The sequence below is a fragment of the Gymnoscopelus microlampas genome, assembly GCF_963454915.1.
Source record: "Gymnoscopelus microlampas genome assembly, chromosome: 21".
Taxonomy (NCBI): domain Eukaryota; kingdom Metazoa; phylum Chordata; class Actinopteri; order Myctophiformes; family Myctophidae; genus Gymnoscopelus; species Gymnoscopelus microlampas.
In genome coordinates this window covers 28,009,970-28,028,220 of record NC_139958.1, presented here as the reverse complement: position 1 = coordinate 28,028,220, position 18,251 = coordinate 28,009,970, and the positions used below count along the sequence as shown (strand labels likewise).

The 18,251-nt window shown below is 41.8% G+C and overlaps 1 protein-coding gene across 1 annotated transcript in view; it reads right to left on the bottom strand.

The window, feature by feature from the left end:
• The window catches only part of igsf9a (immunoglobulin superfamily, member 9a), a 52,425-nt gene that overhangs the window by 29,644 nt on the left and 4,530 nt on the right, over positions 1–18,251 (bottom strand). The window contains exons 2-6 of the mRNA XM_084046203.1: positions 10,914–11,010; positions 10,513–10,713; positions 2,905–3,042; positions 640–785; positions 231–348 (exon numbers count right to left, since the gene is read on the bottom strand). Of these exons, the coding sequence (XP_083902329.1) occupies positions 231–348; positions 640–785; positions 2,905–3,042; positions 10,513–10,713; positions 10,914–10,977 (667 nt within the window). The 5' untranslated portion in view covers positions 10,978–11,010. The remainder of the gene's footprint in view (positions 1–230; positions 349–639; positions 786–2,904; positions 3,043–10,512; positions 10,714–10,913; positions 11,011–18,251) is intronic.

Sequence of the window (18,251 nt, the reverse complement as noted above, 5' to 3'; positions counted from 1 at the left end):
GTCTAATGTGTGCTCAATCTAATATGACGGCAGAATGAAGTGATACTTTAAAACTTTGCCAAATTCTAAAAGCCAACGTCATCATGATTTAAATTAATACACAAAATAATTTGTACAACCCTGGATTGATGCTTAAATAGCGAAGAAGAGAGACAGACTGCCACACAGACAAGACATGCAGACAGGCAGAAATACAGACAGAATGGCAATAGGCATAGAGGCATACAGACCTTTGACCTTGAGTTTTGTGATGTGGGTCACGTTCCCCTCTGAGTTGGACGCATGACAGGTGTACTGTCCTCCTGATGCAATACCCAGAGCTCGCACAGACAGTGTTCCATCCTGGACCTAAGACAGACAGACAGACAGACAGACAGACAGACAGACAGACAGACATACAGACAGACAGACAGACAAAGCCATTTTTAACTATTTGAAAAACATTTTAAAATAGAGCAATTAGCCGATCTACAAGCTCACAACGTGTCAATGTAGATCGGCTAGTTGAACTATTTTACTAAAAAATGTAAAATAGTAAAATATGGCTAATAAGTTCAGGGATAAGGGGTAAGGGGGTGCGCAAGATAGGGCCCATACTGTATATACTGTAGTGTACATGATGAGTGTTGCCAGACATACCTCAGCATTTTCTCCTTGAACCACGCCATCTTTCAACCAGCGTACAGTAGGGGTAGGGTTGCCTCTAGCAACGCAGGCAAAAGTCAGTTGATTTCCAACCAGAGCCTCCATGACAGGTGGTGGTGTTTTAGTAAAGGTTGGTGGAGCTATGGTGAAACAAATATTGTTTTTGTTTTAAAATAATGGTAATAATAATAGTAACTATTGCAGCACATAGGACATTTTTGTGTTGAATGAGTGTCGACCACTGCAACTTCTTCTAACCCTGTTATTCTTTGCGGTTACATAGTTTGAGCCATCATCTGACCATCCTGTAGGGCAGACCCAATACATTTTAAGTCAACATTCCTCAATTGAAGTGCTATTCATCCATCACGGTGCAGAACCTCTCGCAGCTATTGTTTGGGTCCCCAAACCACTGTTTGGCTGACTTCTTTTTCCCCTTAAGCCTGAATTATACTTAGTTGTGTGCCGGTGTCGTGCAACAAAAATAGCAGATCTGCAAGCTCACAACATGCAGTGTTACATAGCGCGACGCGTTTTGAGCTTGTAAATCGGTTATTTGCGGTGCAAGACACCAACGCAAAACTAAGTACAACTCACCCAGGCTTCATTCTCCATTGCTGCCCTTGTGTCTGGGTGAGAGTCACTGAGGTTCTGTGGTGTAAAGTAACTAAGTACATGTACTCAAGTACTGTACTTAAGTACAATTTTGAGGTATTTTGACTTAACTGGAGTATTTCCAATTTTCAGTAATTTTACTTCTACTCCACTACATCTCAGAGGCAAATATTGTACTTTTACTCCACAACAATTATTTGAAAACTTAGTTGCTAGTTACTTTGTAGATTTTCATTATTATTACAAAACAAACGGACATTCTTCATAATGAGTACTTTTACTGTTGGTACTTTAAGTATTTTTTGATGCAAATACTTTTGTACTTTTACTCACGTAAATGTTTAATTCCCGACTTTTACTTTTCTACATTTCTACATTGCAGTATTGATACTTTAACTCAAAATGTGAGTACTTTTTTCCACCACTGCTGAGGTTCACACACTGAGGAAAGCTGTCAGACAATGTGGAGAAGAGTGCTCCTGCAGGGCATGTCTGTGACTGTCAGGCACCAAGCAGACGAGGAGGTAATCTATCCTAATACTCACCTCTCACCTCACTTTCACACCCAGAGACTTAGACATGGCTTTCTGTTCCTGCTTTGATCCTGCGGGTACTAATGCCTTGTTTTGTGCAGGCTGTGTGCAGAGATAGTCACGCTTTTTGAAACCACAGATGGAGATCCAAGATAATTTTAACCCATTCAATCCGGGGGAACGCATCTCTGTTGTTTTTTAGATTTCTTTGGGCTATTAAAAAATAGCAGATATACAAGCTCATAGCACCGAGTGCCGTGCTATGAGCTTGTAGATCTGCTATTTTTGAAAAAGCGTGAAAATGTGTGCTTTTTAAATATATATATATTTTTAAAGCGAACATTCGTAACTCAAATCTTTGCTTCTGGGGGGTCCCTGGAACAAAATATTTAACAAATGTTTGCTTAAAGAATATATATATTAAACGATGTGCACAAATGTTCATGATTAAAAAATATATAAATAGCGGACATAGCTTGGCACTGAGCTTGTAGATCTGCTATTTTTTGAATAGCCCAAAGAAATGATGACACAGATTCTTTACCGGTCTAAATGGGTTAAGAACCACAAAGAACAAAAGGCAACCCATGTGTGTTTCATACGCTGCCAGTTAATTTTCATATGGTTAGTTTGTGTCTGTGATTACAGTGAGGACTGCACTCCCTTCATGTTATGTATGCATTACAAGTTCAAGGCTGTCTGACAAAAAACAATCACATGCAGGCACACACACGCAACAATCTGGGGAACCCACACGCAAAGAAAAACTTGATTTGATGTGGTTCAGTGATGCAGAGAGACTTAAATGGTCTTCTGAATACTTAAAGAAAGACTGGGATGAGCAAACAAAGAGAACATTATGATATCTTAATTTTTGATCTTGTGTTACAAATAATTGTTAAAAAACAAATCTTGTGTAAATTGTGTCTGTCGTGCAGCTTTTTGTTTAGTGAGATGTTAAGGTAATTTTGCATAATTATGTTTTGGTGTCTTTAATGCCATAAGGGATGGGTCCTGAAGGACAAGACCCGAAAATAAAACGTCAGTCAGTCAGTCACTCACTCACTCACTCACTCACTGATTCACTCAGTCACTCCCCATGAAATCTCACCTGTTACAGTTAACAGTGTCCATGTGCTGTTGTAAGTGGATTTATCCAGGAGGAAGATACGACATTCATACAAGCCTTGGTCCTCCAGTTGTAAGCCCATCACCTGCAGGGTTGTGTTCCTCACCAAAGCCACACGTCCTGAGAACAAAACAGTGTGAGAAGAGAAGAGAAGAGAAGAGAAGAGAAGAGAAGAGAAGAGAAGAGAAGAGAAGAGAAGAGAAGAGAAGAGAAGAGAAGAGAAGAGAAGAGAAGAGAAGAGAAGAGATTATTGATTCATGAAGGGTTAATCAGTTGTTACAGAAGTCAGTAGCAGATTGCATCGCAATAAACAACTGTAACAAGAACCACCTTTGATTGCACCTCCAACACACTCACATTATGCTGATTACCCTATTTGCATGTGATAGGGCTTGACGTCATGCAGCAACATTTTCGTTCAAAAATAACTAAAATGATAAATGTGGAGAAGCATGAGTTTTACGTCAAAGGAGGGAAATCCAACATTTGACTAAATCACAAAAACATGGGTTAGTGCTGCAAGTGCACTATTGCAGTGCACATGAATGCGAATTACTTCTTTAACATGATTGTTCAGAGTAAATGGAGTGAACCAAATTCTCTTAAAGAGACTTCTGTGATATATCACACCCCGTTATTTTAGAGAGGGGTAAGGGTTGTTGAACCAGGAAGTGTTACCACTGTGGTGGTCAATCGTGCTCAGCAACCTGCCCTGAACAAATAAAGGTTACAATGCATTGCATTGCATTTGTTGAGTTAGTTTTCATGAATGCAACCAACAATGGCATTCAAGTGACACAGAGAGATAAACCAACACGCACGCACACACACACACCCGCCCCCACACCCGCACACACACACACACACACACCCGCCCCCACACCCGCACACACACACACACACACACACACACACACACACACACACACACACACACACACACACACACACACACGGAAATGTGAGCTCCTGGTTGCCAGGAGACAGCTCCCTTTGGGTTGTGGTGCTTGCTGACTCACACCTATCTTCCCATGTCTCCTTTATTTAGTGGCCTTACTTTCTTGACAACTCCTCTCTATTCAACTCTCTTTTTGAATATAGAGGCAACCTTTTTTTTTACAGAAATATACTCTTTCTTCGTAATTGTTGCTGCACTGACTGGATAACACGCCGACAACATAATCACGTTGTCCCTGGTTCAATTGCGGATTATGGAGTGCTGCGTTGTCTTCCTCCACTCCCTGCCCTCAATTTCCTGTCTCTCTCCTACACTAACTAACCCAAAAATACATATAGAAATACATTTCCCACACATTCCTTTTTTTTCCCCTTTCTTTTTTATGAGTGAACATTAACAGAACCAGCGGGCAACAGAGATATACTGTGGAAAATCTGGAAATGAAACATTCAGACGCTCAACGCTTGAAAGTTGGCAAACTGGTGGGGAGTCCCTGCCACTTTAGACCAAACGCTCTCTCTCTCAGAAGAAGAAGAAACATGTAAACAAAAATGAACACAGCGTGAACCCCCCCATACACACACTCACAGTGTAGTGTCGGATCCAAAGCACGTACCACTGGGATGTCTATGCCTTGTTGGTAATTATTAACCATAGCTGTGATATCTGGGAACAGTGGTAGGGAGGGACAGCTTTGACAGTCACAGAGGAAACCAGGAAGTGAGAGCTGAGTATGTTGGCAGCGATAACATACCGTGTTTACTTTTCCAAGCCACCAAAGGGGACTAAATCCACAGGGGTGGTAATGGTGGGGGATGTGTGTGTGTGTGGGTGTGCTTGATACAAAACATGCATCAGCGTGCACTCAGCGGATTAGCAATTTCCAAAAAACCCTAACCTGTTGACTCCTAATTTAGATATGCCATGGCCTGATACAGGTTTCTTTAACAGCTTGGAGAATAGGTTGTGTGAGTGACACCTGACACGGCATCAAGACAGCATCCGTATGAATCATCATGAAAGGAAGAGGCGGAGTGACGGGGTTGGGGCGAGAAGGTGACCTCGTGCCACTGCTGCTGGGATTTGAAAAATGCACAGAGGCAAATGCAACAATTTGAATGTCGGGAGGGAGGGGCCGAGTGTGTATCGAGCAAAACACAGAACAAGGGGTGTAAAAGACAGTTGTAATCTGAGATGGGGTGCGTGCGTGCGTGCGTGCGTGCGTGCGTGCGTGCGTGCGTGCGTGCGTGCGTGCGTGCGTGCGTGCGTGCGTGCGTGCGTGCGTGCGTGCGTGTGTGCGTGTAGTGTACAATATAAACATGAAAGAGTGTAAGTGCTCATGTGTTCTAGCTTTCCCTCCCCTTTTGGAGCACACTGAAACCTGGACACCACCAAATTTCCCTTCCCCCGGTGTCCCTCCATTACACATCATTCATCAGACGAGGGTTGGCCACCCAATGAAAACTACCTCTAGTGCTCAAAGGCTTTAAAACGAATGAATGCTGTCCTCTAGGCTTATAGCGCAGCTCGAACAAACAAATGCAGGGCCATTAGGGTAGAGTTATTCTATATATCATGTTATGGGTGGGTTTTTTCCCCATCTTTTTCATACCACAATACATACTGAAAGGGATACTGAAAACAAGTGCACTGCACAACCTCCCCCCATCAACAGCTAGCCAAAAAGAAACCCTGGCCCCAAATCCTTCTTATTCTTTTGTCATCTTACGTCCAGTGGCTACATTGAATAAGCCGAAGAGAGCAGTTCTGTGTCTGAGCCAAAGGTGAGTCCTTATTTAGTTCAGCTGAACCCACTTTAAACCAACACACAGGCAAAATTCTCTCGTCACTTGCCAAAGCCGTGTCTTGCTGAGGCCCTACATGCATTCATCCATCAATGCATTCTCGGGTGACAAAGTAACATAAACCTTGCCGTGACAAAAATGCTCTGTGATATAATACCCTCTTGAAGAACAGAGAGCTGAGCTTCAAAATGAGAAATTCATCATCTGAGAGAAGTGGCGCCTACTCTTACCAAATGATTGATAACACAAAACTATAAATGAATCATAGAGCGGGTAAAACTGATTATAGTGGAGCATATACCAGGAAACTTAAGTCCTTGGTTTACAAAATGATAACGGTTTTACAAACTGGATCTCAATTACAGAGATATTAAATGATGTAGTTTGGGCATTGATTTTTACTTTCCAAAATGGATGTAAAGCATTTTGAAAAATAATTCTTCAATTATGGGGCAGTCTTCTGGGGAATCTGGTTTGTTTAGCTTGACGGTGCTGCATATTAACAATGATCTAAATTCAATTCATGGCTTTAAAAAGATGGATGTTGATGTCCCTGTGAGAATATTATATTCCTGTGGCCCAGGGCCTATCCGTTCTCTAAGACATACCGTCAGCCCTTGGCAAGCGTTTCACCGTGTGTAGAGGCATTCAGGTTTCGGTCAGAGAATGGAGCAGATAGGGTTACACTCTTCATCGCTTGTTGTTCTATTGAGGTCTACTTGTGTGAGCGTTTTAAAATTTGAATCATCACAACTCGGCATGCCATCCGGGGCAGACCCACTGCAGCCGGTGAATACAAAAAAAAGCCATACACAGAAAAGTCCTTCCTCTGATATTGTAATAACGGACCCATAGGGTCTCAGACATGAATGAAAACTCAGGATTTTACATTGTCGTTCCAGGGAGCCGCTAATGCTCAACTTTCACATTTGGCGACAGACGAAAGGAAAGCACATTAGCGATGTTAGCTCAGGATGTAATGTGTTGTGTCTATACACAATCTGGTCATGGTGTTCGGGTGAGGGGAATTACGCGGTAACAGCTTGCTAACACAGCATTTATACAGCTGTATTGACTTTCTCAAGCATCAGCAACTGTTTGTGTGCTGAAGGAAAAATGGGAACTATGGGGGAGGGGGGGGGGAGTGTCCGCCCTGAGATTGGGAGATCGGGGGGTTCGATCCCCGGCCGGGTCATACCAAAGACTCAAGACCCAATGCCTCCCCGCTTGGCACTCAGCATCAAGGGTTGAATTGGGGGTAAGTCCCTGTGACATACTAGCGTCATGTCCAGGGGGTGTACTTGTACATCAAGCTGCCTCACGCTACAGAAACAGGAGATAGGCTCCTGCCCTATGGGCCGCATGGCTCGGCAAGGATTACTTTATTTCCACTCATGGCAGACCAATCGACAGAAAATCTTCTCTTACCGTGTCCACCCGCAAGCAACATACATACGATATACACTATACTCACGTATCGTGTTCTATTCCTGTTAAATGCATTGGTATGTAGTACAGTAGCATCTTGGAAGAGGTAAAAAGCATTGGAATGATGATCTGCCTCAAGGCACAGTTCAAGTTGAAGTTGCAAACACTTGGTCTGTAAGACACTTGGTCTGTAACCATGGATTATTTTCTTAGTGATTATTCTATCGATTACCTTTAAGATTAATTGAATGATCTAGAAGTGTGTTTTTTATTTCACATAATAACATAAACCGAACAACAAGCTCACAACCTGTCGCATTGCGATGCATTGTGAGCTTGTAGATTGGCTATTTCCTGTATTTTTGAAAATGAACCATTTTATTGTAATTGATCAAATCTATTCAACTCTATCAGTTCGATTAACTGTTGTACCCCTAAGCACTTGGGCAGGTTCCACTAGAATCACTGTGCCGGGTCACAGGTGAGTAACAGGTGGATTATTGGTTCTCTACCTGAAGCCAGACACCGATCCATGGGGCTGCCTCGCCGACGACACCTGAGAACAGCCCTGAGGAAGTGAAATCCACACCACAGTCTATGCAGTTCTAACCCCCCTAGTACCCTCCCATGTTGCACCTGTCCCTTCCTCATCACAGTACTTCTTAGTGCAGTACCTGTGAGAAAGCTCGTACCAGGCTTCGGATTGGACAATGCAGCTTTTTTTAAAACCTTTTGTGGCCTTGAAGCACGGGACCTTTTCTAAACGATCTGTTTGTTACCCGAGAGGCGCACTGGTATCGAGTAGCCCCTCTTCTATAAAGGACATGCATTTGTTTTGAGAGTGGAGGCTGTTTTCTCAGCAAATTGTCAGCAAATTCTAATGGACGTTTGCCAAAAAATAGATTGATTTTATTGATGCCATGGATCCAAAGGTACACAGATTAAATGTATTACTAGTGCGACCAGCGCGTATCCCTTCTCATTCCGGAGCTAAAATTCATCGTAATAAAACATGACATTAGTGCACCTTGAAGGATCCTCTTTAAAGTCCATGACAAAAGGCTAGCCTCTTTTATGAGCTGGGAAGAAATTAAAGTATCCCATGCCCCCACTTACAATAATTCTCGAGCCAAGGTTTCAGCCTGACTTTATTGCTATGTAAATGTCTGTATCGTTCTACCTTGTCTGGCAGGTGAAGCCTGATTTACACTTGCTCGTACGAAGGTGTCGCATGCCGAAAATAGCCGACCTACAAGCTCATAGCGCATTGTGGACGCAACGCGCTGTGTGCTTGTACATCATCTATTTCCGGCGTGCGGCACCGTTGTAGGACGGAGCATAAATTAGACATAAGGGTGTGGCATTCTTTCTCTAACACTGAAATGAGAATGGCCTCAGCAGTGTTTAACAGACTTTGGCAAACACCTACACGACCTCACTGACAAATAGGGCGGCACTAACAAACTACAGTGATGCTAAGTATTTCTGGAGGACAGTGGTATTGTAATGTTATAAGAATAAGCATTATTTTTTGTATGGGAAAGACTATTTCCCATACAAAGATAATAGATTATCCAGTAACATTATTTAAATGTATATTTATAAGAAAGAAAGAAAAATTAAAAAAAATAAATGTAATATATATATATATATATATATATATATATATAATAAAATAACCAGTTGTCTTATTGCTGCAAGTGGAACAGTAAGACATCTTTTTTTTCTGCGCTTTTCATTGCTCTTGTATTATGGTATCATAGCTGGAAACTGTAATATTGTTAAAAGCCTGCACAGCACTCCTGCTGAGATGCCAATAGCTTTCGGAGAGGGGTCGATAGGTTGGATTTCTCTCGCAGTATCTCCACTGGAAAAGAGGGAGATTCCGACTAAAAGGATCCCTGAGCCACCCAGACATGCTTTCCCATTGTCTACATCGGTTCCTTTGTTTGTGACTTTAAAGAACAACAGCAGTCACACACACACAAAGGTATTCTTGCTTCATAGAGGATCGCTTTTCCCCACAGACTGGCTTTGTTCTTCTCAGAGCTTTGGGGCAGAGAGGGGACAATGGCACATAATGCAATCTGAGAGACTCAACTGTTCTCAGAACAGCCCCCACTGAGCGACCAGGATGCCAGTTGTAAAAGAGCATCAAGGTGTGGTGGTGAAGTTTCCATGGAAACTACGCACTATGTCATTTGTTCATTCAATAGGAACTGCCACCGCAGCATGTGACAGCCAGTCAGGATTGAAGCCTGGAAACTGGGAGCTAACAAATGTAACAAGAGCTGGTTAAAGAGCTACTAATTAACTAGTCTCGCGAGACCAAGACTTGGCTCACACAACTTTCAAATGCTTCCACATAACAGATGGGGAAGCATTGACAATTAAATAAAGGCCCCCAACACACGCGCGCACGCACGCACGCACGCACACACACACACACACACACACACACACACACACACACACACACACACACACACACACACACACACACACACACACACACACACACACACACACACACACACACACACACACACACACACACACACACACACACACACACACACATACACACACACACACACACACACACATTAAGGATATTTTAAAATATGTTGTATGTAGGAAAAACAGATGACAGCTTCCTCTTCTGAACATTTATGGGGAAGAATTTCAAACTCTCTGTAGGATTCGAAGCTTGTGGAAGCTGGCGGCTAATTAACCTGAACCCTCGTTATGCTATACTCATTTTAGGTGCTGTTTTCTTTTCAGCTCAGTGAAAGTGAGTAAAAAAAGATCGTAATGAGCTGGTCTGTTTGGCAACAGACGGTGCTGAAAACGGCAAAATAAACACCCCGAATGATAGGCAATCAGAACATTATGCACACCTGTAGGTTGCAGGGATTAAAGTAAAAGCAAAAAAAAACACTGAAAAATTGTGTTAGGCCCAATCTGCAATTTGTGAAAAAGCTTGAAAGCCCCCCCCCCCAAAAAACACACACACACACACACACACACACACACACACACACACACACACACACACACACACACACACACACACACACACACACACACACACACACACACACACACACACACACACACACACACACACACACACACACACACACACAGCACTCTAAACAAATTAGGAGGTTTTGGTATTCGTTCTAAACCTGTGTTCCTGCTGTTCTACATACAGCCAATCAGTTGAAGAATTCGCAGATTGAGGATTTAACCTTTGCTTTATAGAAGATTACTGTATTTTTGCTTGATTTTAACCGCGACATGGGTTACGGTTAGGGTTTTGTATGATGCTTATAATCAATCATGGCAACTGAGAACTTTTATCCATGAGGTTGCCTTGTTTTCAAAGAGACTCACCATCATACGTGGGATGCACACGAGGGGCATATGCTCCAAATTTGATTAGGACGGCGGTGTCGACTCCCTGGCGCACCCATTCCACCACATGTTGCGTGGCAGACACTACCAAGTCTGGGGGAGAGCCGCATTCCAGCTCCACCACAGCGCCCAGCTTGCCACGCACTTCTGACCTCAGTGCTTGGCTGATACCTGTGGATGCTGTTGGGAATATAATTAGAACAATTAAAATGGAAATAGGACTTTGAAGCAATTACAGTTTCAGTTTGATTAGTTCTTCAATCATGAAAACATACTGAAATGCAATTTGCTGATGACACGCACAGGAACGTAACATACATCTAAGTTCAGCTATGGAGTGGAAATGTTTTGGATCAAAAGTCTTTGGTGGTAAAACTTACAGAATAGGCAGAAAACAGCAACCAGAGCAAACATTTGGAAGCTTGTCCTTGTTGCTGGTCCCATAGCTGTCAGTCAAATGATCTGCAGACAGTAGACCTGTGGAGGAAAAATAGGTAACTGTCACATGCAGATATCCCAGTCTGCAGACGAGAGAAGACATAAGAGACACAATTGCAACATGCAGATATCCCAGTCTGCAGGTGCAGAGAGCTAACTCTGACACATCTCTGAGCTAGGGGATCTGTGGGCTGGGCTGTGTCAAAAGTTTACAGACAAGCAGTGAGAAGTGTTAAGGTTTTCAATACAGCTTTCCAATCATTGAAATTCATCCCATGTCATTACACAAATGGGCAAAGCACAACCTCCCCCAGCCCTCTATTGCTGTTTCTGAGAACAAGTGTCATAAATGTCACATAAATCCTCAGAGAGTCATGTGTGGACAGACATCTTAGGCTTTTATTTAAGGTACATCATCAATGAAGTTGCTGGCTGGAACAGCCAGGAGACTCAATGCTCAAGGACAGATAAGCTGATGTGCTGCTGGCATATAGACAACATTAAAGCGCATACACACAGTGTTGCCGAGATGCAGCATTTCAAAACAATAACATTTCTGTTATCATGCGTTGGCCGGTAACAAAAATGCCACAACTCCCCTAAGGAATCAATGTTACAGGCTAGGTTTTACAACAACACATCACTAGAAACCGCTCACACAATGACAAAGCTCACAAATCAATTTCCCTGTCAAACACCTTGGCTTGCACACAGTGAAGCTACCGATTGTACAGTTAGTCATTCAGGAAAAACATGTAATAATATTAAAGTCCTTTGGAATATTTTTGCATTACAGTGAAATGTGTTATCTGCCTTTAGGAGCAGTGGGTACTATGGGGGCAGCGCCTAGGGGAGCAGTTAGGGGTTAAAGGGATAGTTCACCCCAAAAAAGTATTTATTTATATTTATAGATTACACCCCATGGAGACTTGAATTCATGGATATTTTTGTTATTTTTGTCACATTCCTAAGCTAATAATTTTAAGACCAGCGGAACGGTAGGCAGCGGTTCTGGAAGGAGACACAAAGGAGAATCTTTGTGTCTCCTACCGAAACGGGTGAACTATCCCTTTAAGTGTCTTGCTCAGGGACATTTCGACACGTAGGCTGGGGCATTCGGGATGCAAACCTTCTGTTTCCCAGGCGGCCTCTGTACCACTACCAACTCAGCCACGGCCGCACCATGTTCTGACTAAAGCCTGGCCGATGCTCGATTTTCATTTTAAACATTCATTAAGTGGATATATTAAACTTCAAAATATGAAAAGAAGACGTGCATACAATGGACAAGAAAATAAGTAAAATATACACATAACTGAACTGTACTTAACCACGTAAGCCCTATTCAAAGTGAACTACAAGCTCAGAACACATCTCAATGCACCACATTGAGTGCATATAGATCTGCTATTTTTGATCACTTTTTAACACTTTTTATTTTTTTGCCTATAATCAATCACATGTCCAAAATAGGTGACATGCTGTTGAAAAGTGGTTAAAAATCAGCCCGGACTGCTGGCGTAGTAGTCCGGGCACCTAGGCTCTAAAGTAGCCTGACAGCGTGTTGCAGGTTCGAGTCCCGTTAAAATCTATCAATAAAAAGGCAGAAAAGCCTAAACAAATCTAAAAAAATAATAAATCAAATCGGGACACATCGGCTGCATACTTGCCGAAACCAATGTCGTCAAAAAAGTCGAAATTACAATACCGATATATTGGTCAGGCTGTAATTCTTCTGACACTGTATCCTCTTTTGCTCTATGGACATGGACATTATCTACATTGATGTCATCCAGAAAATGAAAGGTATACAGTAAATGCTTTTAACAGGGAGTGGTCTAATAATAATCCCATCAGCTCACCAACCACACACTCAGTGCACCCTTGAACACTTTACTACACACCCCTAATGCTGATATTGTTTTCAAACTAAGTTAATTACACTCACTGAAAGACCAAAGGCTATTTTCTGATGGCACAGTCGGGCTGACCAAATCCCACCAGCACGTTCCAACCCATGTCTACACAGCCTCACACTGTATGATCTCTCTCCAAGACCTGTGCCTTGGGAGAGCTGCTTTAAAAAAAGAGAAAATTGGTTTAGCAGGTACTTACAATTACAATCCATGGCACCGCATGAAATCATTGTTAGAGCACCGCATAATTAATACGTGGTAGGATGATGACTAACTCAGATGAAACCGCTCAAAATAAATGTTGAAAGATTAAAGTTTTGCTGCCTGTAATTACCTTTTTATATAATTATACACATTTTTATATAATTATAGCACTACAGTGCTATGTTAACCACTTGTTAAATTAACACTGACAGGATGATACTGTGTTGGACGATTATTAGGCTAATTGTACTAAAAAGGTTGGGACTGCTCTAATTAAAGTGTGTTATAATCATAAGCCTGGGAAGTTACATTCAGGGTTGCAACAGTTAATCGATTATTTATAAATATATATATATATATATACATTTATATATATATATATATATTATTATCTTTATACTTTCTTTTCCTTTTTCTATTTAAATACAGTAGCAAAAATAGCAGGTCTACAAGCTGTGCTGCGTGTTGTGAGCCTGTAGATCAGCTATTTTTGCACAAAACCCTTGTACAGCGAAATATAAAACAGGGTTTAAGTGGTTAATCACACTAATCAATTTAGTCGATTATTAAGAAAGAAAAAAAATAACAAACATAAAAAAACACGTTTCTCGTTTTTTCGATGAATCAAAAAAAAAAGTAATGGAGAGAATAATCGCTGTGTAAATAATCGATATTTGCAGCCCTGGTCACATTTGTGGCGCTGGTCATGTTCCACGATGTCTACACCTCCTGAATGGCCTCTATACTATTAGAGAGCACATGCAGCCCAGCCCGGGGCGCAATTGCAAAACAGGCCATATCTGTTCACCCTAATCATAAAGCTTTATGGGCTCTTTTCATTTCACGGCTACTAGGGCTAAAGTCTGAACCAGTGAAACACAATTACATAGGTTGTCAGAGGCTGCCGAGTCCGCTTCTACACACTCCCATGCCTCAGTAAACAGCAGATTTGCAGAAATCAAAGTGAAAGTCAAAATCCCACTGCAGTGAGGGGAGGTGTTTGGTTGCTGAACCTTCCTAATGTCAACAGATGTCCAAGCTTTTGTTGTGCACTCCAGTGTCATTGCAGGAAGTGCCGCTATAGAGCTGCTGTACTGTAAGTCTGCTGCTGTAAACATATTTCATTTGAATTTGGCATCAGTCGCTGAGTATGAGTCAGCCAAAATGAAGCCAAGGTAATGTTTGAAGAATTCAAGTCTGCCATTTCCTCTTATCTTCACAATGTGGGTAAGGATGAAAGCGGGCCTGCATCTTTAACATGTCCAGTGTAGCTAAGGATGAAAGAGTGACTGTATGCATTACGTAATGCATAATATGCATGCATGCAGGCCCACACATGTGCGTGCACACACACACAGAGCAGAATAGCTGTTGCTGTAGTAGCTGATATTCTTTACAGACAGACAGACATTAGTACATCAGTGCACTGAAACAGTAAACTTCTCAGGGAATAAATGACTACACACACACACACACACACACACACACACACACACACACACACACACACACACACACACACACACACACACACACACACACACACACACACACACACACACACACACACACACACACACACACACACACACACACACACCATGATCTAAATGACACCAAGCATCTTTTCTGCATTATGTTCATATCAGCACGTATCGGATAACATGTGATATCGATACAGGCTATCTGTGACAGGCCAATATCGGCCAATACAATCAGCCGATCGATATAACGGTCAGGCTCTAGAAAAGGCCAGAGGGCCGTATTCTGTGGAACCCATGTTGCATGGCAGCAGTAGAGAGGCAGAATTTTAGACTTACTAGTCTAGAGTAGAGATTGATGAAAGTCTCCCAGCTTTCCTTGTTAAAAACTGTGTGGAAAGCATCATAAAGTAAAAAAAAAGAAATACTGCATTGCAGGACTAATCCAAAGTCTTTTGGATGGTGCTTCATATTTGGGCAGTGACAGGATTAGTTTTCAGAGGTGTGGGCGTAGGTTTGTTAGCAGCTTGACGATGTTCTAGCAACAACCTTGCATTTAGAATTCCCCAGAGCTATCAGTAGGCGGAGATGTCCGATCGTCTGGCAATGTGAGACTACGTCAGACTAATGGGCTTTCCTTCTTTTTTTTTGTTTTTGTTTGGGTTTTTGAATAATTGGCCGTTGGACCAATGACATGGCACTGCAGTATGACAGAAGAGAAGAGAGTTACGTAGAAACATGGTGAAGAAGCATACAAATGCGTGTGTATGTGTGTTGTGCAGAAGCATATACAAATGCATGTGTGTACATGTGTATGTGTTGTGCAGAAGCATACACAAATGCATGTGTGTTATGCGTGTTGTGCTGGCGTGTGAAGAGAAGAGAGGGACAGAGGGATAGAGAGAGAATTTGGGGGGGAAATGGCACGGAGAGAAAAAGAATATACCTTGTTAAACTGCGAGCTGCTGGAGAGACAGACATTTTTTTATCATTAAATCTGGACCTGAGTCAAAGGCCTGCCAGGCTGCCACCTATTTTGCTTGTTACAGGTGGAACTTTCTAACCATGGCAACGCCTGTCCCTATAGGCATTGTCCCACCGGGATACTTCCTGGCACTAACACAGACGATCTGCCTATGAACACAGCAAACACATTGGCAACACTAAACCCTCCTGAAGCCCCAAGTTATACTTGGTTGAGCATTGCGTCGCGTACCGAAAATAGCCGATCTACAAGCTCGCAAAGTGCAACGCGTTGTGAGCTTGTAGGTCAGTTATTTTCGGTGCATGACACCAGCCAACAATTAAGTATAAAGAAGGCTTGAACTCTCCAAATGTTTAAACAGCAAGACCCATATTAAACAAGCCAGCAGTTCACCCAACAAAGGGTTGCGTGCATTTCACACAGATTTGTATGACAGAAAGACAGATACGTCAACAACAGGTTCACTGACAACAACCTGTGTTTGTTGTCGCTCTAGGCTACATTTTGCATCAACATGCACAGAAACTGATTTAAAACTGTGAGAGAGCAATAGCCTGTATAGCAGTAAAGCTTTATAACCGTTTGTAGACATTCTGCCAGTTCCAACACTTTTTTCTATTTTAAGAAAAGCCACGACTTTCACCTGGCTGTTCCACGACATAACAGAAACATTTTCATGAGCATGGTAGTGTTGGTGTCTGTGACAAAATATTTTCTCAGTTTTGTTTGTTGCTTAACATCTGATTTGAATGTCTGACGTAATGCTTTGGCTGCTCGAAAAGCAACGATTACTGAGGTCATTGGCATCAGGAAGTGGGTCATTGCGTTCTCCAATCCTTCAAAGTGCTTGGCTGAGCTTAATGTTATCACTTAGCACGTTATAGGATACAATTAGCCTAAGCTACGTTATAAAATGACATCCTTTATAATAACCTTTATTTGTGTAGCAATTTTCTATGTGCTTCAGTGTCCATGATTTTGAACGTGTGTCATTTCCTATACTTAGTTTCCAAGAATTTTCACATTCCATAACAAAAAAAGAGAACTCCACAATCTCTCATAGGTATGCTTAATGTATTTTCACGGCGGTTTGTATGATATGCTATGAAAATGACAGCTTGCTCATTTGCTTAAGGTCAAAGAGGAGATTCAATTAATCCATAAAGGGTGTATAAAGCAATCCAAAGACTACACATCCACAGAAAGAGTACATTGTACAACATATTATGAGAAACCTTGGCAACTCAAGTGACAGCTATGATTCCACATTGCTTTAACCACTCAAGCCCTATACTTTATTCGGCTAAATGTAGCAAATATCTCATATACTCATCTGCAATCAATTAAATGTGCAACAGCTGATGTTAAGGCAGGTGTATACTGGGAAGAAGAAAATCATTCTTCCAGTCAGTCATGCTGTGGTTTGTGGTTTGCTGAAATAGGACTACACTTCATACTTGCATTAAATAGTATTTGACAAGCAATGTTTGCATCTGTATTAGCCTGCTGTAGCAAGTACAAAAATTGTGGGGCTTTACTGCATCAAAGCAGTTGAAATAGTGCCAGTTCTTTGTAAATACTCTTCGACCTAGACCGACTACATTTGTCAGAATGTAGTAATGCATATGAATTAGAATAGAATGAGTTCAAATATAAAGCCATTTTGACTTTCACTTCATGCTTACAGAGGTGCATATACGGTAGGCCTATTTTAAACTGATGCCCGACAAGTTAATATGGACTCTCTTTTCTTGACCACTGGATTGGATAGAGTGCAGTGCACACACATGGGCGACTTTGATCTCTTCAAACTCTGCCAGTTGTTTGAACCATAGGGTAAACAAAAGGCAGCTCTATTTGAAGAAAGGTAGGCTAGTGCAGTAGTGGTTCTCAAAGTGGTGTCCGGGGACCACCAAGGGTCCCTGAGGCCAGGCTAAATGATTGAAAGTCGGGAACCATATGGTTGGGAACCTAAAGTGTCAGTGTACAAATGGAACCAAATTGAATTTTGGTTCCATTTGTCCACTCTCAGTTATCGGGGTCTGTAGCCTAGTGCACAGGGGGTCCTTGAAATTAAAAAGTTTGAGAACCACTGCTGGGCTAGTGAAGAGAAATTCACAATGAGCTTCAGGTTAATCTACCATAATCTGATAACACATCTTATTTTGAATAGTATCCTATGAAACTTTAGTTATAGCTGTTTAAATGTATAGGCTGTTAGGAACATACAGATATCTGGTTAGATTTTTGAAGCATATACTGTAGACTAATATGGCTTATCTACAGTGGTGTAAGGCCTAACAAAAAAATATGTTGGTTTCCGGTTGGCGACCGACCCTATTAAATACGTGCGACCCAGATGATTTTATTGGCATTTGGAGTGAAAATAAAAAAATAAATAAAATTAAGTCAAAATCCGACCGAGTCGATCAAAAACGTCTTACAAAAAATATATTTGGTGCGACCACATTCCCGAAGTTTAATCAAAGTTTTCTTTCGTCTAAAATATCATGTGCGCAAATGTTTTGTTTTACTATTCATGCGTCATTGCGTCATCGCGAGGAGACGGCGGCACATGCACGTCCTCCTCCAGCCATGGACCTGTGTACAATGTCTGTCGTCTGCCCGTGCAAACCACCTCCTAAAATAATTCGATTGACTACTAAAACGTTTGCAGACATAATTAAGGAGGTG